The 22,898-nt window shown below is 40.8% G+C and overlaps 1 protein-coding gene across 8 annotated transcripts in view; it reads left to right on the top strand.

Annotated features, from left to right (window-relative positions):
- Nucleotides 1-22,531, top strand: part of LOC143843039 (schwannomin-interacting protein 1) — a 448,653-nt gene extending 426,122 nt beyond the window's left edge. For 6 of the 8 annotated variants that reach the window (XM_077348572.1, XM_077348574.1, XM_077348573.1 and 3 more), the window contains 7 exons: nucleotides 1,710-1,828; nucleotides 11,139-11,256; nucleotides 12,392-12,589; nucleotides 13,249-13,372; nucleotides 16,237-16,330; nucleotides 18,034-18,084; nucleotides 21,769-22,531. In XM_077348572.1, coding sequence (XP_077204687.1) covers nucleotides 1,710-1,828; nucleotides 11,139-11,256; nucleotides 12,392-12,589; nucleotides 13,249-13,372; nucleotides 16,237-16,330; nucleotides 18,034-18,084; nucleotides 21,769-21,820 — 756 coding nt within the window. In that variant the 3' untranslated portion in view covers nucleotides 21,821-22,531. The remainder of the gene's footprint in view (nucleotides 1-1,709; nucleotides 1,829-11,138; nucleotides 11,257-12,391; nucleotides 12,590-13,248; nucleotides 13,373-16,236; nucleotides 16,331-18,033; nucleotides 18,085-21,768) is intronic. The other 2 variants (XM_077348571.1, XM_077348578.1) reach the window with 1 other exon arrangement.
- Nucleotides 22,532-22,898: the final 367 nt, after the last annotated feature.

Raw genomic sequence — 22,898 nt, 5'->3', positions numbered from 1 at the left:
CTAATAATTTGCAATTATTATAAAACATAGGAGCCATTAATCACTGAGTTTGTTTGTTTTTAGTTTTTCTTACCCTGTGATCCTGTATTGTTATCTGCAAGCACATCACAGCATAAAGGAAGACAGTATTTACAGTCAAAGTACAAGTGGTATAGCCCTCAGTTAATGCTGATAGTAATGAGACAGCAGAAAAGATATTGTTAGTGAGATTTAAAATGGTGGGCATAAGTGTATTCCTTTGTTTGCAGCAAAAGACACCTGGGCATGATCAGAAGACCATTTTATGCATTTTTTAAAAAAGAAATCTATACACTCAAATATCATATTTGTTTAGGGTTTCTGTTACTGACTCTGATTAAGGAAGTTGCCCAATCTGTGTAAGGTTTGTTAGCACTAGTCATTATAGTGGTCTTCTGAAAATAATAAAAAACAGTGCTAGCAGTAATATCACTATCACTATATAAACATTATAAAGCTGAAGCTGTGTGCAGACAACAGTTCAAAGTGCACTCTGCCAATGAAGGCCAATCAGTTCAAATTGCATGTAGAGAACCAATTCCCTACCTGATTGACCCTCTCTGGGGGGTGTGCCACCAATAGGGAGAGAGCATTCTGCCAAAGAGTGCCAGTTAGTTCAAATTGACTGCAGCCAACTCACTCCCTACCTGATTGGCCCTCCATGGGTGTGTGCCACTGATAGGAAAATAACACTTTGCCAATGAGGGCCTGTTAGTCCAAATTGCATGCAGAGAACTCACTTCCTACCTGCTTTGCCCTCTCTTGGAATGTACCACCAATAGGGAGAGAGCACAGTACCACTGAGGGCAAATAAATTCAGATAGCAATTTGCCAATGGGACTCTGCCAATGAGGACCAATGAGTTCAAATTGCAATCTGCTTAAATTGATTGGCCCTCCCTGGGGGTGTGCTGCCAATAGGGAGAGAGGACTCTTCCAATGAAGGCCAATTGGAGGCCAATCTGTCCTCTTCCTGTTGCTTGCTAGATAGAAGAGGTGCCAGCTTCTCTGAGAGGTTGTGCTATTGGTAAATTCATGCAGCCTCTTTCCACCGTCCATCTCCCTCAGGCAACAGAGTGAAACCAGCTGCTTCGTTTGCCTCCTGTATTGGTCTCAGGTTTCAGCTCTCTGCTGAAAGGAAGCACAGATAAGCTGTCAGGGAGGCAGAGAGAATCAATATTTCAAAAACAGAATGCTAAGGGACAGACAAAATGCAGTGAAGGTGAAGGGACAGACAAAATGCAGTGAACTCAATTCAGTGAGTCAAGGATTCCTTCAGGCAGTCTAAGGGCATCAGCACAAGTTGCAGGTTGTACCCACAACCCAGGCCTCAAGTTAATATAGGCTGTCAGTGGCCTCTCAGTCCTCATTCTGTGATAACTCACAGAATAGCTCAGTCCCACTGTCGCCGTTACCTCTGCCTCCTTCTTGCCGTAGCTGGCAGCTGCAGCAAGGGCCAGGCATGTGCTCTGGGCCGGTCCCTTCTCACTCTCGCCACCACTGCCTCCTCGCCGCGGCCCATGGGTCCTGCGAGGACTGGCCTGGATTTGAGCTCGGATACCCAGACACGCTCCACTGCCCGGTCAGTTTTCCAAATATATATAGGAAAACCAGGGATAAGGATGTTCAATAATGTGGTTGGTTGGTTGTGAGCAGACAATAATAATTGCTTTCTTCTGCTTTTCTTTTTAGGCTCAAAAAAATGAGAGGGAGTCTATCAGGCAAAAGTTGGCGCTTGGAAGTTTCTTTGATGATGGCCCAGGAATTTATACCAGCTGTAGTAAAAGTGGCAAGCCAAGCCTTTCTTCTCGGTGAGTGAAATGCCATCAGGAATGTTTAGTTCCAGCCTTTTGCGAGTGTGTGGCTTTTATCTTCAGCATCCTAACCATTCATAATGTTAACTACAAAGAAAAATAACCTTTCAGCTGTGCTGAGCAAGATTTTTGCAAGTTTTGCATCTTCTTTGGTGTTTTATGACATCTGTTTGTTATGGTTATTCACTCTGTGAAAGAATGAAATGGCCATATTACCAGGGAGGAGCATTGATCCCTCTAGCTCCTGCTGGTGGTGGATCTCTAAGACCACAGTCCAGAGATCTTTCCATGTGACTGTAGCCTTAGATCCCTTAACTGAGTACAAGCCTAGGACATTCTGTATGGAAGGCACATGCTCCGCCTCAGAGCTGTCTCTTTCCCTGCCTCAAATTGTTGAATCAATTTTGAATGTTTCCAAAGTTCTGTGTGAATTTCATGCTTACTTTTGCTTCTCTGACTGCACAGCTATGCTGGACACTCTGTAAGGGTAGGGGAGAAATAAAATGTGTGTTGCCCTTTCCTATAAACTAGATTGAATTTAGGTTCAATAAAGTCTATTTATTTATCCACTTTATTTATAATCAGTTTTTCTCACTGAGCATCAGGGTGGATTACAGGCTATAAACAGTATAGTCAGACAGCATATGAGAATTAACTAACTATTCAGTAGGGCTGTGTAATATGTGCCGTTAAGTCCTTTCCAACTTTTGGCAACCCTATGAATTAATTACTTCCAAATATCCGATCATTGAAAGCCTAGTTCGTGTCTTGCAGACCGAAGACCATGGATTCCTTTATTGGTGCAATCAATCTCTATTCGTACTGCCTTCAACTTTTCCTGGCATTATTGGCTTTTCTAGTGACTTGTCTTCTCATAATGTGATAGCCTCAATTTAGTCATTTTAGCTTCAGGGAGAACTCAGGCTGGATTTGCTGCAGGACTCACTTACTTGCATTAGGTCTAGGTTTGCAACACTAGGGAACACTAGGGAACAACATGAAAAACAAAACTATCAAGGGCAGGCAAAGAATAAATCAATCATTCAAAAAGTGAGTTACAGAAATAAAGACAATACAACAAAAATTTGTGCTAACTTCAGTATTCATTGCAGTGGACTGTTCCATTATAAATGTACCCTCCTAGGTGATCATTCTAGGAGCCTCTTGTGGCGCAGAGTGGTAAGGCAGCCGCCTGAAAGCTTTGCCCATGAGGTTGGGAGTTCAATCCCAGCAGCCGGCTCAAGGTTGACTCAGCCTTCCATCCTTCCGAGGTCGGTAAAATGAGTACCCAGCTTGCTGGGGGGTAAACGGTAATGACTGGGGAAGGCACTGGCAAACCACCCCGTATTGAGTCTGCCATGAAAACGCTAGAGGGCGTCACCCCAAGGGTCAGACATGACTCGGTGCTTGCACAGGGGATACCTTTACCTTTACCTTTAGGTGATCATTCTACTGTAGTTCTAATTTCTTTTTAGAAATGCACTCTTGGACATTTGGCACATTCTGTGGAGTAACCAAAGTACAGAAGCCTTCCTGATCTCCTCGGGCTTTTCCACAAGCTGGGAGCCACCACTGAAAATGCAACTGATCTTGCCTATTTCCAGGGTGGCACCTTGAGAAGGCTTGGCTTGGATAAGCAAAGCTTTTATAACTTAGCATAGTAGAAGGGGCAGTCCTACAAGTATGGGCATCATCATCCATTCAAAGCTTTGTCCGTGATGATCAGAACCGTAAATTGATCTCAGTAACTAATAATTCGTTTAGTATGTCGAAATCTTAATGGTGTAAAGTCTGGATAACGATCAAATTATCAACATTACTTGGAAGCTTCTTAATACTTACTTTTGGTTATGTATTGCAACTCTTACAATACAACCATTGCTGCTAAAGAATGGGATTGAGTTGTGTATCAGGAAGTTCGGAGGAGGAAAAGGGCCTATGGTGGGCCTGTTCTATGCTGTAATCCTGATATGGCATGCTGTTGAAAGTTGGTGTAATTAATGGGATTTATCATAGCTTCAGCCATGCTTTTATTTCATAAGGATCTTTTCTTTTTGTGCTTAATGGAGTTTTTTGGCAAGGCAAAAAACAAGGCAACTTGTCCGTGCTTATGGATATAGGAGGCATCTTCTTCCAGTATAAAAAGCCAAATAATTCTGTGAACTCAGAAAAAGAAAGTTAAATTTGGCTCTCTCAAAATACCAGCAGTCTGGTGCGCCTCATATTTCCCAGAATATTTGCTGTACAAGCATTATTATCACTGAATAGTGTCAGGGACTCTGAGGCTTCAACTAGGAACTTTGTGACCTGTTACTGACAGCCAAGTTAGATTTGACATTACACATGGATCACACCGAATTTCTGTACATGGAGAGAAATTTCTGTACATCAGGAGACGCCAACCCCTTCTCCTATTGGAGGCTGCTTCCAGTCTTCCTGTCCCTATCTTTATACTGCTGTAGGAACAATCCTAAGCAGATCTACTCAGAAGTAAGGCCCATGAGGCTTAATGACAGGGAAGTGTTTTTGCTACTTGTACAGATGTACGTATTAACCCTTGGGTTTTCTATCAGTGGCTTATTTTTGCCACTCAGCTGAAATTTGTGATGAATTGGGACACCACCACTAAGTCCTTGGTGCTGGTACGGTTTAGCCGACATGCTTGTCACAGATTCTGGTGGGACATGAAACATGGCACTTCAATCAAGCTTACACTAGCACCAGACTTGGCTCAACAGGTGGGATTCAAGTGCGGAGATTTCTTAAGCCTTCAGACGTTCTACCTGAATTCTGGGCCACTTCATAGGTACCCTGCAAGGGTACCTGGCTCAGAGTTATTTCTTGTTATAGGGCGCTCCAACAGATTTATACTGTTTTCCTTGTTCACTGTGCACAGGAAAGCCAAAACTAATATATGCTTCAGCAGATTCAAATGTGACTATCCTGTCCCAGCCATAGTAAAAAAAAAAAAAAAGGTCCTATTTATGTATTTTCTGTTCTTTTTGATCTCCAAGATGATCAGGAGGAAGGCTAGAATTATTCTGGCAGAGAGTTCTCATGTGGCTGTGTTTGGTTGCTGTGACACAGTTTACTAATGTAACAAGATTAACTTTTGCTTATATATTCCTACTGTTATGATGGTGATTTCTTAGTCTGACGAAGAGTGCTTGCACTCCAAAGCTCACACCTTGAATCAATCTTTGTTGGTCTTAAAGGTGCTACTGGACTCTGATTTTATTGTGCTACTTCAGACCAACACGGCTACTCATTTGAATCCAGAATTATTCTGGTGAGGCTTTCCCAGATCCCACTAGATAAAGCCAAGATCCCACTAGATAAAGCCAATTTGATTCACTGTATTACATGTATGGGAATACATTATACTCAGTAGTATAATACTATCCACTATGGGTAATTAGCCATCTATCTTGACATATTTCAGCAGTATTTTTCATGTACTCTTTAAGTTCTGAAGCCTGCTTTAGTGATTATGCAAAAGTAAGGTCTGCATTCAGTGAGGCTTACTCCCTAGTAAATATCATAGTATTGCAGACTTGGCTTTACTTAAAACTTCTTGTTCTCTAGTTGAAATGTGGCTGGTTTTAGCTGTGGCATGCATGATAGGAATGGAATTTTTGAATTGTACAAACTCATTCCCCTTTGCAAATAGCAAAGGAGAACAATGAATGCTAGCATGCCCTTCCCTGGGCAGCTATAATTTATGCTTTAGGCCTAAGTGCCACTTCAAAAAATAAACCTTGCACAACAGAAAAAGACATGGCATAAAAATGTAAGTATGCAATTATTCATTCTATATCATGTATTAACAGTGTATCCAAAGAACCATTAAAATAAATGGAAAATAGTATTTTTCAAATCCATTTCCATTGAAGAATGATACAAGATTAAACCTCTTGGGGGGCTGGGGGAGGGGAGTCTAGCAAGAAATTGCATAAATCAAAGCCTGTGTTTATTAGTCACATGTCTTGTCTGTTTTATGATAGGTTTTATTCACCCTCATATTTCAAATTCTTAATGAAATAACAAATTAGGAGCAATTTTCCTGTAAATTGTTGTTACTGTGTGGATATTTCCATATCTGTATGGGGGAAAACAGACGCTTCTGTATGTCTCATTGGCTATAAATCACAGTTAACATTTTTATGATTTGACATTACACAGTTTAGGATTTTTGTCAAGGGAGATGGCTGAGCACAAGTCCAGATGGCCTGAAGTAGCACACCGCCACAATAACAATAAACACCTTCATGGAAGGGTTGTTCTTGTGCAAGAGAGACCAATAGAAGTAACACACAATATATATTCTGGCGTGCATGCCACCTAATGGCATCTTAGCAGGTGCTGTCCATATGAGCAAACATTGAGGCAATAGTTATTAATTCTGTCATGTTTATCTAGTTTTCATTATAATATACAATCTGGTTTACAATAGGTATCCAAAGTTTGGGAAAATGCTGTAAAGCCAACTAGTGACTGAGATCAGGGTTGTTTTTTAAAAAATTGAATTCTGTACATGTGACAGAAGATATGTTTCTACCACAGTGTTCATTAATTAAAACCAAAAAACCTTGCCTTCAGCCTTGGGTAATTCATGGAGAGCTTACATGTAGCTCTGAGTAATTTGGCATAACAGCAGTGAGACTGAGCCATAAACTATGAAGGGCAGGGAGGGAGGGGCCAAGGATCAGTGGCTGAGCATCTTCTTGGTTTGCAGAAGGTCCTGGCATTTCCAATTAGAAGGATCAGGTGGTAGGTGACAAGAAGGACATCTTCCTGAGAGTGTGAAGAGCTGCTGCCAGTCTGATTTAGACCAGTGGTTCTCAACCTTCCTAATGCCGCGACCCTTTAATCCAGTTCCTCATGTTGTAGCAACCGCCAATCATAAAATTATGCAAGTGTTCTTTCACAGAAATTAAACAGAAACTGACTCTACAGGTTCAGCTGTTTGGTAGCCTATGCGAGGGGGCAGTTCAAACCAGTTGTCTGTTGTGGGGAAAGGAAAGGGACTATAAGCTAAGGTGACCAGATTGTCCCACTTTTGGACGGACATCTGGGGGTACTTGGCAAACTGTTCTTATGTTGAAATTAAAATATATATATTACAATACCATTTTTAAATTCTATGCGTTCTATGAAACTTTTTGTTGCTCCATATAGATCAAATATTTAATTAAGAACACACACACACACACACGGTCAATGGTGTCCTGCTTTACCAATGTTAAAATCTGGTCACCTTACTGTAAGCCGCTTTGAGACTCCTTTGGATAGAGAAAAGCGGTATATAAGTACCTATTATTATTATTATTATTATTATTATTATTATTATTATTATTATTATTATTTAACTGATCAGGCAAATAATATTATTATTATTTAACTGATCCATGTTCCACAAGAACAAATTCACACCTTAGAACAGAGGTAGTCAAACTGTGGCCCTCCAGATGTCCGTGGACTACAATTCCCAGCAGCCCCTGCCAGCATTCGCTGGCAGGGGCTCCTGGGAATTGTAGTCCACGGACATCTGGAGGGCCGCAGTTTGACTACCCCTGCCTTAGAATAATCAAAGTACAGTGATCCTTGTTAATCTGTATGGGCTGACTGCCATTAATTGAAGAGCTCCTAAAACAATTACAGTCCTTTTTCCTGAGAGACAACACAATTCAAATTGTTTTTGTTGCAAGGTTTCTATAGTGCCAAACACAGACACTGTGTGTGCTTATATATAAAGAGAACATGTTCCCCGGCTCCCAAAGCTTTTAGTTTGGTTGGGTTTTTTTTTAAGTTACCAATGTGGGGGAGGGGAGGAAGGTTGTCAATACAACAGTGAAATTATATGGAAAAGTCTTGTGTGGTAAGGAGCATGGGCATGTAATCATTGTGATAAAGGTTGAAGAGAGGGTGTGTGAACAGATTTATTACATGTGTTCTGTCTAAGTCTTGATTGACACACTGGAGGAGGGGGTTATCTCAAGGGAATTTGAGTGAAGAGGAAAAATTGAGCTCTTGAATGGCTGCCAAGTTGTTCCTGTTTGAAAAGCTGAAGTTGCTCCATAGCTGCCATGAGGCACATATTTCCAGACATGGGTGCTGTTGTTTTAAAGGAATGTCTGTTAAATTAGGTGGCAGATTTTTATTTATATAGTAAAAACATTTACAGACCCTGTCTTCCTCCTGACACAAATGGGATCCGTTTTTTTTTTTAATTTCCAGAGACTTGGATTAAATATCTGTAGAGAAGGAGTTTTAAATTAATATTTTCTTCTAATTTTTCAATATCTCATGATCCTTACCCCGCAATCTTCTATGAAATAAGATACCTTGGAAATGGTGCCGCCAATAGGTATAATTTATGCTTATGCTCATCATAAATTTATTTCTGTCCAGCTCATGGTGTTATGAGTTAAAAAATGAAATAAGTTTCTAGGTTTCATTGACACTTCACATATAGAAGGCAGGAACATACAACCAGGTTTATTTTTTACTGTCACTATAACAAAAGAAGGAACAACCAGTGTAGAAATGAAACTGTGTGGCAGAGTGTGCTAATTACCATATACCACAGATAACAAACTTCTACAGTTTCTTCCTTCAATGAAAATACTTGCTTGAAGAAAAAAAAAAGAACTGAAAACATTTTGGTATGGATTCAGAACATTCAAACATTCCCTACACTAAATGTCGCTGAGTTAGCACTTAAGGGCAGTTACTGAGAAACAATTGTAGGTTCCTTGTCCACCACCATTTAAATGTTTTGAATGTGATATACAACTGTTTTGATTTACAGAACTGAACTGAACTGAAGAAGGTACATACCGAAACATTTTCAGTTCTTTTTTTCTTCAAAAAATTCTGCTAATAAATATTTTCATTGAAGAAAGGAACTGTACAGGTTTATCATCTGTGGTTTACTGTAATTATCAAATTCTGCCACACAGTATATTTATTTGTTTTATTTTTTTACTGTAGCATCTAAAGTGTTTTGAGTAGTGTTTGAAAATCTCAAGTGTTTGAAAATCTCTATGATTTTCATCCTTAGTTTCCCCATAGGGAGGATTTAGTGTGCTCTGTAATATGCAGAATTTAACGCATCTAACTAGGTAATACCAATGGTCAAATAATAAATAAATTTACTGTCTATACCTCAGTAATTAAAGTGGCATTGCAAGCCTGCACACAGTTTTTAAAAAGAGAGAGCCTTACAAGTTGCAATTGAAATAAAGTTAGTTGGTGTTCTGGGTCTAAGGATTGGCAGAGAAAAGAAAAATATAATATTCCTGCAACACCAAACCATTAAAAACTGTCTCATGTTACCAGTGGCACAGTGGGAGGTCTGTATTATCAGTCTTTGTAGCAACAAACACTAAAAGGTGATCTTTAAACACCTTTAAACACCTTTTAATAGGATTTTAAAAGAGTTTAAAGGTAACTTTTCTGTCAACTCTTTTGTCAACAAACCAAGGAATCCAGTAAAATCACTTTGAAACCTAGACCTTTTTTAAACAAAAAAAATCTTTACTGACAGCTCTTCCTGAACCATTAACTTCAGTCTCACATTTCTCTGTCTAGCATTCCTGATAATAGCCTCAATAACAGATTGTAAAGGTATAGCAAGTTTTAAGACTTGTCCTCTTTCTCACAGGGGAAGTACCCAGTTGATTTCTCACATTTTTAGGGTTGTCTTCTAATTTTATTCTCACCAGGCCAGCCCCCTCCTTTCCTTCTTTCACTGTTTTAAAACTGTAGAATTGTGCGCCTCACAATTCACTGTGCACCAAGGTCGTAGTTTTCCCAGACAGAGGTTGCCTGGAGGAGTGAAGATGGGAAAGCTGAAGAGAGAGAAGCAGATACTATCTGGTGGTGGGTAAGAATGTCAGAAGGGTGGGGGGAGCTATGAGGAGCTACCAGGAAATGGTGGATGAGAAATGAGATCCCCTCCCCGAGTTCTTGTGGTCCCCTGCTTGTTTTTATAGAATGCAGAGAATATCACAGTTTTTTTATAGAACTGTTGGAGAAAGAATAATGTCTTCAGACTGTTTGATGCTAGTCCAACATTCCCTTCAGAAATTTCCTAAAATCCTTTAGGAGAAACAGTGCAACCCCTGATTGTATCGCCTTATTGGGTCAGTGTTAAATCTGCATGAGTTCAGAGACCAAGACACTGGGAGTTCATTTCAATGTTTTATTGTGACTCCAGCATGATAGTACAAGAACCTAAACAGAACCAGAAAACCCACAACCAATCCCAACTTATATAAAGACCCACAATAGATCTTCCTCCCAGTGTGTGCCATTGGTCAGTTTCACTTTAAACTTGACTAGATCCCACAGAAGGGACTTAGCCACACATTGGTCAGTTACAGTGCAGGCTAACAATCCTACTGTTCTTTAGGTAGTAGAATTGTTTCCCTTGTATCTAGGGTTTCTGCCTTGTGTAGGCAGACTAAAAATGGACAGAGGCACAGTTGTGCTGGCAAAACAATTGAGAGGATCAGGGTGTGTATCTTTCCGGGGGTTGGGGGGGGGTGTTAACAGAACTGGGAAGGCTCACGGAATATGATAGCGGAGATAATTACCAAAAACATCACTGTTAATTTGGTACCTGATGGTGGGGAATGCAAGAAAGATGTGACTTGAGAAACAGGGTGAGATGAGCTTCTTGAGAGCTTTAAAAAACAAAAATGCTATGTTATTGAAGTGCTTCTTCATTGTATTTTTTTGTTGTTGTTGGCTAAACATGCAATTTACTCCTTCCTTATTTAAAATTTCCCTTTCGTTGCTTAATCTACATGCTGCAGTAACAATTGCCCTTAAAGCTTCTTGATTCTTTTATTCTGTTTGTTTTTATTGGGAAAAAATTGCCTCAATTACTTGTAAGGTTCCTACATGACTTCTTTAAGTTAGGTTGGCAATAGTACTAGAAGGTTAAGCTGGCTGGCTGCCTTAAAGCCATTAAGGCTTTTGAAGAAAACCATAAATAATTCTAGCTGGAAGAGGTTAGCTCTATGACGCTTTTACAGCAATTAGTACTTCTTGTATCTTTGCGGAACTAATATGGAGAAAGAATTACTGCAGCCATCACACTTGGCCCCGCTTTGCTATGACAGGCATGGACTCTGCTTGTTCCGTCCAATCACCTGCATAAGTATATTCAGAGCATGATTCCTCAGTCATGTACCGTACAAAGAGGAAAGCAGCAAGGAGCTGCTCAGGCATGAGACGCAAGCTACGCTTTGTAATGTCACCCCTTATTTCACCTGCTTCTTCTCTCTCCCTCTTTAAGGTTACAAAGTGGGATGAATTTGCAAATTTGTTTTGTAAATGACAGTGGCAGTGATAAAGACAGTGATGCAGATGACAGCAAGACCGAAACAAGCCTGGATACTCCTTTGTCCCCCATGGTAAGTTTGCGTGTTGTAATCTTACAGGAGGACTGTAGCACTGGATTAGATCAGAACTGGGGAGATAAGGGAGCCATCTGTTTTCCCAAGGTGCAGATGATTTAGCTGATGTGCCATCATTTCAAACTTATTTTTACCAAGGCTGACTCTTATTCTTACTTACAGCCTGTAATGAAAACCATCGTTTTTGTTCTCAGTAAAGTATTTTTGTTGTTGTTGTTGGCATCTTCTCCAGCCCTCAAGCTTCATTCCCAAAATTTCCAGGTATTTCCCAACCCAGAGTCATCATTCCAAGGCTGATTCCCACACTGCACTTTGTGGGTTAGTTGTTTACTTTGCCCATGTGTAAGCCAACCCAAAGGTAATATCTTGGGGGTAATGATAACTTTTAGACATGGCCAAGTAACTAGGCCCTAACCTAGATGACTCAGGTTAGCATAGTCTCATTAGACCTTGGAAGCTAAGCAGTATCAGCCCTGGTTAGTATTTGGATAGAAGACCTGATGCAGCAATGGCAAACCACCTCTGGACATCTCCTGCAGCTGTGACTTAACAGCACACACAGTAGTTCAATAGTTTTTATATCAACTGGGAAGAGCTGGGTCTTATACCTGGCTTTTCACTACCTGGAGGTGTCTCAGAGTAGCTTACAAGCATCTTTCCCTTCCTTTCCCCACAACAGACACCCTGCGGGGCTGAGAAACCTCTAAGAACTGCTCTATGAGAGCAGCCCTAAGAAAACTGTGACTAGCCCAAGGTCACCCAGCTGGCTCACCTAGGGTCATCCACTTGGACATTACTTGAGACCAGATGTGTTTTCCAGTCTTACTATCCAATATTCTTTTAACTAGGAATGCTAGGGGTCTACCTGGGGATTGAGGCATTAAAATATTCTGATTGATTCAGCCAAGATTTGATGTTTGGTTCAGTTTCTGTTCATGCCAACCAAGCATAATCAAGTGGTTGAGAACATCTGAACCTATTCAGGTCATAAAAGCAAATTTCAATGTCATTTACTTTCAGTACTGGTTTGTTTGATTGACTAATTGAGAGAGTATCTTGTTAGCTTGATAAGCCTGCTCCATGTATCAGACATCAGTGCTAACTTGGGTGCATATGTTGCGTCCTTTCCTAGAGCAAGCAGAGCTCCTCCTATTCGGACAGAGACACTACTGAAGAGGAGTCAGAGTCCCTGGATGACATGGATTTTCTTACCAGGCAAAAGAAACTTCAAGCTGAAGCCAAAATGGCCTTGGCCATGGCAAAACCAATGGCCAAAATGCAAGTAGAGGTGGAAAAGCAAAACAGGAAGAAATCGCCAGTAGCTGACCTTGTACGTGTTCCATTTAAAATATTTCTGTTTTGAGCATTGCCCAACTTCCTGTAATACCCTTCCTTCTGTGTAACTTTGGAAAGCATTACATTTCTGAAATAAGTTTTAGAAGCCAAGGATGCTTAAATTTGCACTAAACATATTTAGGAATAATGGATAAGTTTTACAATAGACTGTCCAAGGATTACTGTTGTATGAGATAAATGTTGTTTTCTGTGAATTTGTTGAACAAGAATGTTCTTATGATAAAACAGGGAGCTGGAGACTGGGGTGGAGGCTGTTTTTATTTATTTAGTACATCTTTATCCAATGGGCTCCAGAGAGTATTCATTATTCTCTGTTCCTGATTTGATTCTCGCAACATCTGGCAAGGTAAGTTAAGCTGAAAGTGACTGGTCTGTGGTCTGCCATGGAATTCTATGACAGAATGGGGATTTGTAGGACTCGGTATTTCCAGTCCTAGCCCTGCAGCCTAACCACTACCCAAAAGGCTTTTATCAATTTAAAGCTATTTTTTCTATGTTTCAGAGGAATCAGTTTGTCTGTGAGTGGCTCTGCTGTTTGCTATGAAAAAGGATACTAAGAATATGTGCAAAAGAACGTTTATTTTTTGTAAAATGTTTGTCCCTGGCCTAAAAGGTTTTTAATTCTGTCTTTAGCTGCCACATATGCCTCATATAAGTGAATGCTTGATGAAGAGAAGCTTAAAACCCACGGACCTGAGAGACATGACAATTGGGCAGCTGCAAGTGATAGTCAATGATCTACATTCTCAGATAGAAAGTAAGTGGGAAAATAGTTCTGCTTGGCTCTGATATTCTCCTTTCATTATTTATGGTGCCTCACCTTAATTGAATAAGGAAAAGATGCCGATGAGAAGTGACACCAGCAGATCTTTTCAAATATGGTGGAAAAATCCTTTCAAAGAAAGGATCCTGAAAGAATTACCTGAAGAAAAACAATGCCCTATACAGGAATTTAAGCAAGAATTCAGGATGAGGTTAGGGCTCATCTTTCCCTTGTATTTCCATTGAGATATAAAAGGGGAATTGTTTAGCAGTGCTTATTGCGTTCCATGTGTTACATCAGAGATGTCCCCTGCCTGTTTAGCCTTATGTCCATTTGTAAAGACGGTTGCGCTTTGTGTGTCTTGCTCTTTTTTGTTAGCATTTGAACCACTAGGCCATAACAGTGAGTATTCTATTCAATTTTGTGAGATAGGAGATATACTGATCTGGGTCTTGGGCATGGCAGGGACATATCCATTGGTGTGAGATATCAGGGTTTTTTTTACGGATATCAGTTAGTTCAGCTGTTCTCTGTAAGTTCCCATTGTTATCTGATTCTCTTGCACTACATTTTATTTTTAATTTTATTTGGTTTTTCTATCAAAGATTGAGGGTAATTCTTACCCACTCTGGGTGAACTCTTTTTAATTGATCGTGTTTTACCATCCCCTCAATTGGATATATATAAAATCGATCTTACTGATGTACACATCAATACATTTGTTTTTTAAATGAGCTCTGACACATGAAAGCTTATGCCAGAATAAATGTTTTTAGTCTTTAAGATACCACCAGAGACCTGCTCTAAATCCATGAATTCATTTTTTTGCAGTAGTCAAGGTGTTATATGCCTGTGGGAGTATGCTCCTTTGGAGCTTCCACAACTTCTTTGCCATCAGTACTGTGGATTAATTAATTGTAGTCTGGGGGAAGCTCCAGCTACTAGCAGATCACTCTATAGTCCATATCAGTGTACCCTTATTAATTAATTGGAGCGCCTTCCCAGTGGCTGTCTGCTGAAGCGGTTGAGTTGTGTTCGGCCAGATGTGAATGATTCTTCCCTGAGGTCTGTTAGTGCTGGTTGCTGCTTTGCAATCGCTGCTGGGATGTGAATCAGTGAAGCTGCTAGAAAATAGTTAGAAACCAATTCTACCGTGAACTGGCTTCGTTTTTAATTTTTGAAGAAAGTACCACACGACTAAAAGCACTGGCACACAGTTTGTTCCCAGCAGTCTGAATAGCCCAGACTAGTTTGAGCTCTTTTGAGCTCAGAAGCTAAGCAGAGTCAACCCCGATTAGTACTTGGATGGGAGATCACCAAAGAAGACCACGATTGCTGAGCAGAGGAAGGCAATGGCATACAACTGCTTGACTTGAAAACCTCTTGAGCCTTCAAAAAAAGATTTCAAAATATTCATATAGGAAGGATAGGTCCAGTCATGGCTGTTGGCCATGAATCGATCCTGAATCGATAATATTTTATGGGTCTGCCAGGTTCAGAGGCAGTATGGAGGGGGGGGCCAACAATCAGGAAGACTTCAGCCTCTCTAACCCCACTGAGATCAAAGAGAATTTAAATATCTGCTACAGGGTCCCCAAATTGCCACAGCTTAGATACTGTTTTCTTGTGTCATCCCTTTGTTGTTTGCTCCTAGAATGAATCGGGCATGATGTAGTGGAATGCCCTCATGAGCCAGTTTGGTGTAGTGGTTAGGAGTGCGGGCTTCTAATCTGGCATGCCGGGTTCGATTCTGCGCTCCCCCACATGCAACCAGCTGGGTGACCGTGGGCTCGCCACAGCACTGATAAAACTGTTCTGACCGGGCAGTGATATCAGGGCTCTCTCAGCCTCACCCACCTCACAGGGTGTCTGTTGTGGGGAGAGGAATGGGAAGGCAACTGTAAGCCGCTTTGAGCCTCCTTCGGGTAGAGAAAAGCAGCATATAAGAACTAACTCTTCTTCTTCTCACAAAACTGCCAGCTGGTAAAAAAGCAGTATTCTTTCTTTCTTTCCAAGGGACCAAGCCCTATGAAGATAGGTTGAAGGACTTGGGAATGTTCAGCCTGGAGAAAAGGAGGTTGAGAGGGGACATGATAGCCCTCTTTAAGTATTTGAAAGGTTGTCACTTGGAGGAGGGCAGGATGCTGTTTCTGTTGGCTGCAGAGGGGAGGACACGCAGTAATGGGTTTAAACTTCAAGTACAACAATATAGGCTAGATATCAGGAAAAAAATTTTCATAGTCAGAGTAGTTCAGCAGTGGAATAGGCTGCCTAAGGAGGTGGTGAGCTCCCCCTCACTGGCAGTCTTCAAGCAAAAGTCGAATACACACCTTTCTTGGATGCTTTAGGATGCTTTGGGCTGATCCTGCATTGAGCAGGGGGTTGGACTAGATGGCCTGTATGGCCCCTTCCAACTTTATGATTCTATGATTCTTCTGGATAACCTCAGAGAATGAGCTCCCTCCCCCACCCCTAAGGACAAGCATGGTAGATCTCACATCTAGATTTGAGGATTTTTCCAGTGCCTCCAGTAGTAAGGGCGTACCAGGTGGGACATGACTTGTTTATATAAGTCACGTTTGAAAAATGTATGTCTTTTAAGAGATATTGTTGATTATCTCATGATGAGCCTTACGGTAGTCATATTGGTAGTCATTTTAGCCGAAGCCAGTTGTTAACACTGCTAGACATTGTTCTCAATCCATGACTTCATCAGCCTCTGTAACTCTATGCAAGCCACTTGTAAGTGTCTTTGTGCGAATGGTTGGAATTCTCTGCAGATTAGTCAGTGTGCAGGGGCTATGACTAAATGAATATGAAACTTTGTATCATCTCTCCCTCACCCTTTCTGGTGTCAGGCTTGAACGAAGAACTCGTGCAACTGCTACTTATTCGAGACGAATTGCACACAGAACAGGATGCCATGCTGGTAGACATTGAAGACTTGACCAGGTGGGTGATGTCTTCTGATCAGGGTTGTCTCCAAGGCCTTTGGCTGATGATGGCATGAGGAAAAACTGGCTCTCCGAATCTGTGGGGTAAAAACGTCCTTAGCCAAAGTCACACTATTTCCTACCAAATGCCAGCTTGAATCACACAAGTATACCCTTTTGGGTAAAGCCACTAATGTGGCAGCAACTGCTGTGACCTTCATGGCCCTGCATTGGCTACCATTTTCTGCCCATTCGGCTTCTCTTACTGCAGCTATTAGGTGATTACATTGTCATCCTCCCCTCAAAATCTCCAAGTTCAGATGACAGAATATTTCTTTGCAGATTACATTGTCCTTTCGGGTGGTTAATCAATGTGTGGCTTGTTGAGTCACCTTGTATTTAAAATCCAATACCTGGATGTTGCTGTGGCAGTGACATGGCCTTTCCCTTTGTACTGAGTATTTATCACTATCTGGACACTTAAAACTTGGTGACTGTCAAGGGAGATAAAAGAGAGTTGTGCCAAAGATGTATGCTGAAACTTCCTTTGTGAATCTACCACTGGTGGCTCCATCTTAATTAGAATACCAACTGTTTTTGTTTCTTTACCAAGCATTTGCTCACTTCCTTTATAACACAGCTGCCATCTTTTTTCCCCTTACCTTCTTAACTATTCAGTTCCAAAAACAGCTTCCCTTCGAGATCGTGCAACTCTTTTCTGTTCCTTACTTCCCTGGGTAGGCAGCATAACCTACTAGATGTTTGTCCCTCCATTTAAAACCTGTCATTAAATATGCAGTCTGGCCTAGGAATTGGACCTTCAATAGAGAAAGCAAAAGACCTTCAGATCATTGATTCACAAGGCCAAAATCCATCCAGGTTAATTGTAAATAAGACCAGGGAAGCTTTTGAAAACTTTTATAAATCGAAGGGTTAAATGCCAATAACAAAGTAAATCTCCATTCACTTCCACTATATATTTCTGGTAAGGCCTTGGAGGAGCAGCATGTCTCATGGCTTAAGTGCCATGCAGTGCATACACCTACTCAGGATGGCTGTCCTGCCCCTGAGTGCCTCCTCCTCCAACCGGCTTGCCTGTCTGTCCAGTGGCCGGCCAATTGCTTTCTGTCCCCCACCCCTGACCACCTCCTCCTCCTTCCACTTCCCTCTGAGGATTGGCGGCTGCAGATCCCTGCTGCATGAGAGCTGCCCCTGCTGGTGAGTTCCCTAACAGCTGCCTGGGGGGAGGGGGAGGCCATCCACAGAATTCTTCCACCCCCCCCCCCCTAATCTAGTGTCCGTTGTATTCCTGAATGCAACAGGCTTGGCCCCTAGTGATTATATATGTTTTGTGACCATGAGCTATTTCATTGTTCATGCCACTTGGCAGGGCCTAATGGGGGAAGAACTGGGACTGCGGGAGTAGAAGGTTTGCCGCTAGCATCTGCTTAGGAAAGCGGTGTGGCCTGCTGGATAGATGAGATTGCTTGTCTCTGTTTCAGTTTACACTTTACCTAATCAACAGTCTAGATATACAACAATGTGAAATTAATAACTCTTGTTCTTGCTGTGCCTCTCATTTGAATGCTTCTCATCTTGTGCTAGTGTGTATAACCCTAGGGGGGAAGAAATGTGTTCTTCAGATGCAGGCAGAGATGAGACTATCTGAATTTTAAAAAAACATACCCAAATATATATTTTTCTGCAATATTTCTTTTACAGTGCGGCCCCCTATCAATACCATGGTAATTTAGCACCATTGCTGCAGACAAGGTAAAATCCAGTAAAACCTCACTTCTCCAGACCTCTTTAATCCAGACCCTTCCTTATTCAGTACATCCCTTATGTATCTCCCCTTCTATAAATCCTCTGTCACCCTCTGTTCCAGACAACTTTTCACATTTCTCGGATTGTCTGGTTAGGGAAGGTTCTGTAATAAGACAGCAGCAAAAAAATACTAAATCTCCTTTCTTCCAGCTGCCCACCATGGGTCATCTACCACCTTTGTGACTCTTGGAGGACAAAAGCTCAAGCCTTTCAAAGTAGAAAGTGGCCCAGACATGCAACCTGTGACTTGGATCCACACTTGTGTTTCTGCTAATCGTTGTACTCATGTAGCACATTTTCCCCCTGCTTCTACCAGAAGCTTATAATGTCTCCTGAAATCCTGTTCTCAGGGGAGAAGGGGCCCCCAGGAACAGAATTTCAGGCTTCCATGAGAGGAAGGAAGATTACGTTCCACAAAGACAAGAGTTTACATCCGCAGAAATGATGGATCCAAGCCTCTGTTTTGTCTGCTCACATGATATAGAGGACAATTTTATGCAGATGATTAAATTTCATTACATTACATTTTTGTCCTTTCCTATAGGACAAGGGGGCCTATTTACATTATTCCTCTTCTCTCCCCTGCCCACCCTTTGTTTTTGAGGCCCATGATCTGAAGGGGTTTTTTAAACTCTTACAGTACTGTTTTCTAAAGAATTCAGAAGAACTGAAGGGGGAGGAGCTTCAAGCTTTAAAAATACCATCTGCATGCACCTACCCTCTGCACCTGTCTGAACAATAGTCTGGTTCTTTCACAGAAGTTAGATGCCCTTTTTTTAAGCTGCTTTTTGTTCACAGGACATTTTCACTAGGGATTGGTGCACATTGGCTCACGAACTAAAGTTAGTCATGAATTTTGCCCAGCTTGTGGTTTGCAAAGTGACTTCCACACATTTTAATGTCATTCACAGTGGTTTCTGAAGAGCAGAAAGCAAGAGGGTTCAGTAGCTCCAAGCTATTTAAACATTAGCTTTCTGCTTTTCACAAAAAACAGCTGAGCAGCAGGAACCCCCCCCCAGCTCAGCTTTTTGCTTTAAATGGCTATTTGAACCACTGCTTTTTGCTCCCCATTTTTGGTGGCAACCAGAAAGCAGGGGTTTAAACTTTAAATGGCTCACAAACCAATATGTGCTGGTTTGTGGTTCAGTTCATGCCCATTCCTAGTTCACTTCAGGCAACTAAATAATTTGATCTTCACCTTGAAAACACAGCCGAAATTCAGAGTGGATAGCTCATGCTGCAAGTGTACAATCAATAGGCAGAAAAATAGGCAGATGATGCTGCCTCCTTTGTTAAAGAATTCATCATGATAACACAAAGTGAACCAGAGGGGTAGGGTGGGCCAGTAGCTGTAGGTATGGCTTGGATCTGAAGACACACGACAGATCTAGTTTTTTTTAAAAAAACTGTAACAAAACTTTTTGTAGTATAGTCTGTATGATAGCTCTTCTTGGGATGGAAAGAAGCTGAATGCCATCACTGTAAGAAACTTGAATGCCATCAGTGGCCACTGTTAGTAAAACATCCTTATCTTGTCTGTAAGTGCACACGACTGTTGGCTATTGCATGCCATGATGTGAGTGGGAGCTGACTGCCAGGGCCGTATCCATGTTGATGAGCCAGTTACGTACCTGGAGGCACTATGGGTTTGTCTTTGGACTCACAGCAGCAAACACTATCAAACGCTGCAGGGTGACATCAGTGCATGCAACCAGATTCCATGGGTAAGGGAACAAACACAAGGCAAGGCAATTATGGCTAGCGTTAAATTCAAGTGGATAGCTGTGTTGGTCTGAAGTAGCATAACAAAATTTGAGTCAATGGCACCTTGAAGACCAACAGAGACTGATTCAAGGCATGAGTTTTTGTGCGCATGTGCACTTCAAGGTAACAGGGATCATCAGAGTACAGATAGAAGGAGAAAGTAAATTAGCAGCAAATTAGTAAACAGCATCATAGGTCCAAATACTGCATATCCGAACTCTTATGATCCATTGTCTGAGGAAGTGTGCATACATGCACATGAGCCTTGAGTAAGTCTTTGATGGCTAGCGTTAGTAGGTGAATTTATGAACATAAGAGGAGGGGTGAGATTTTGGATTCAGTGAACACAATACCACCTACATTTACCAGAAGTCTCTAGCTGTGCTAGCATGCTACAGCACTGGCATAACGTAGCTCCATTATGCCCATGCTTCATCGGCCATGTAAATACCAAGAAATGTTGGTGTCTGCAGATCCAGCACAAATCCTCAGTCAGGCTCAAGCCCAACTGAGAACTTGGTATTAGCTTGGTTGCCTTCTTTCTGCTTCTTAGTCAAGAATTTTCCAAGGAGTCAAGGATCAAATGTACCTCTCAAAGAATCTAGGGAATGGGTATCTTGTATGTGTATGCGGTCTCATGTCTGTCATTCTGTCTGGCATCCCATCCCCTTCCTCTCTGTCCAATGAGATGGTCCTCTGTGATGTCCGTTTGAGCAGAAGTTGTTCTGGTTAGAAGGAGGGTTTTTCCACAAACTTGTTCATGCTGGAGAGAACAAAATACCATGTGCCTTCTCTTATCTTGGATGCGCTACGTAGATGCAGAGGTTGGACTGGTCTTGTTAAAGTTACAGATTTTGGCACAGTGTTCTGTTGGTTTTCTTGCGTATTCTTTCACATTGAAGATTAAATTCCAGAGAAGCAAATATTAACATGGTAAGTGGCCAGTCTAACCTGGGAATTTTGTGGAGTATATAATTGGGAATTTCTGTTCTCTTTTGTCAATAATATGACAGAGTCTGAGCAATCTGGTACAGTAAAGATATTTTGTTTACTAAGTGACAATCCAATAAATGAAACTGCAGTAATAAGAAATCTTAGGACCTAGGTTGTCTGTCTGTAATCAGCTGATGATGCCCTATCAATTCTTTGCCCAGGTCTTGAGAAGAAAATGTTCATATTGAAAGTCATTTGTGCTTTGAATGATATAAAATTGGCTAAATATTTGAATATCCTGTCAGATACCTTTTGTGACAGAGTATTTCATTGATCCATGGTGGTTTATTTATGTATTTAAAACATAAATGCCACCCTTCCATCTAAATAGGGTCTCCAAGGCAGCAAACATCAAAGCATTAAAACATTTAAAACAGTTTGTGTTCTGGAGCAGTCTGAATTTTTGCAGTCATATGAAAGGATGCAATTCTTGCTCTATACTTTTCATGTCCTTGAATTGATTCAAGAGAAATCAGCCCTGTTTCCATAGGAAAACAAGAAGTTAGGCAGTCCATGTATTCCCCTCACCCATGAAAAACAAATTTACTTTGAATGTTATTTCATTCTACAGTTGTATTTCCTCAGGCCATTTCCTTAAAATTCTTGCAGCATTCGTCTTAATTTAAACTACTGAAGACTGTGATTAATTTTTCCCCATGCTGGAATTGTAGCCCAGAGTGGTCTGATTAATAGGATCATTTCAGTTGGCTAGGTAATTGCAGCAAAAGGATTGTAATACTAAATTAACCTGAAGAGACACTGAGTTTCTTTACTGGGTGTTATTTATTCCTACTTCCTTTCAATATTGCATGTAAAAAAGAATCATTTCTTGTTTCGTCTGTAATGACTTAAGTTTTCCCCATTTCTCTTCAGACACGCTGAGAGTCAGCAGAAGCACATGGCAGAGAAAATGCCAACAAAATAGAAGGAGAAGCCATCAGACTAGAGAAAGAGCTAGAACTTTTTTTTGCTTCTGTGGTTGTACAAACGCTGATGCTCCACGGGTGGTGCACAAGAAATCAGTGTTACTCATTGATTCCGGGCACAATCTCCTAAGCACTAGGAACCCCGCACGAGCCCCCCTCGAAACTAATGGTGGATGCGCAGCAACAGTGCTTGGTGAATTGCTCCTAATGTCTGAAGCTTTATGTCCGGTGATGATTGGCCTCCATGCTTTTTTAATTTATTTGCTTTTTTTTTTTACTTGTGCCACTAAATATTGGACAGTTCAATAATCTTATTGTAGAACAAAATGTACAGTACTTATAAACATTGCAAACCATGAAAGAAGAGAGGGTAGTTTAACTTTTTATTTTTGTTTATTTTAGAGTTTTTTAAAGTTAAAAAGTATTTTACCATTAACTACTACTTATTGTTTCACCGTAGTTTTAAAAAAGAAAGAAATTGTAATTTGACGGTGCTATACAAGTTAAAAGAAAAACATACATGCCTGCCTCATAGTGAAGTTGTAGCTTTCAGTAAAATGTATATTTTAATCAGTTTTCAACATTTTGTGAATGTTGACTACCTGGCATTCATTTTTAGATGTGCTATTAACATGCAGTTGGGTTGAAAGAGTTACCTTGAAAGTTTTATGTATAAATATGTAAAATAAAAATTAAAAATTTCTTTCATATGATCTGTCTTTTTGTTGACTAGTTGGACAGCGTGGTGATTCACTTGAGATGTATTCACCCAACTATGTGAAATTCCTTTTGTCAGCACCAAAAAGTAGAATACGGTATATAACATTTTAATAGTTATATTTTGCATTCATAAAAACACTAATAGACTAATGTCAGAGTTGTTAAAAGGTCCAAAATAAGTTTGATGTTTTTTTTATTGTGTGGGCTGAAACTTTCAAATTTTTCAAAACCTTTCAGAATTGTATAACTAAACATGAATTAAACTCAACAGGATGCAGGAATTTATCATTTTCGGTGTTTTGGGTGAGGCCACATTTGCAATCCTCATGCAATTTAATATCTGTGAGTGTGGCTTTT

Source organism: Paroedura picta, chromosome 8 (genome assembly GCF_049243985.1).
Source record: "Paroedura picta isolate Pp20150507F chromosome 8, Ppicta_v3.0, whole genome shotgun sequence".
Taxonomy (NCBI): domain Eukaryota; kingdom Metazoa; phylum Chordata; class Lepidosauria; order Squamata; family Gekkonidae; genus Paroedura; species Paroedura picta.
The sequence above is the reverse complement of the archived record's forward strand: the minus strand, read 5'-3'. Positions and strand labels throughout refer to the sequence as shown.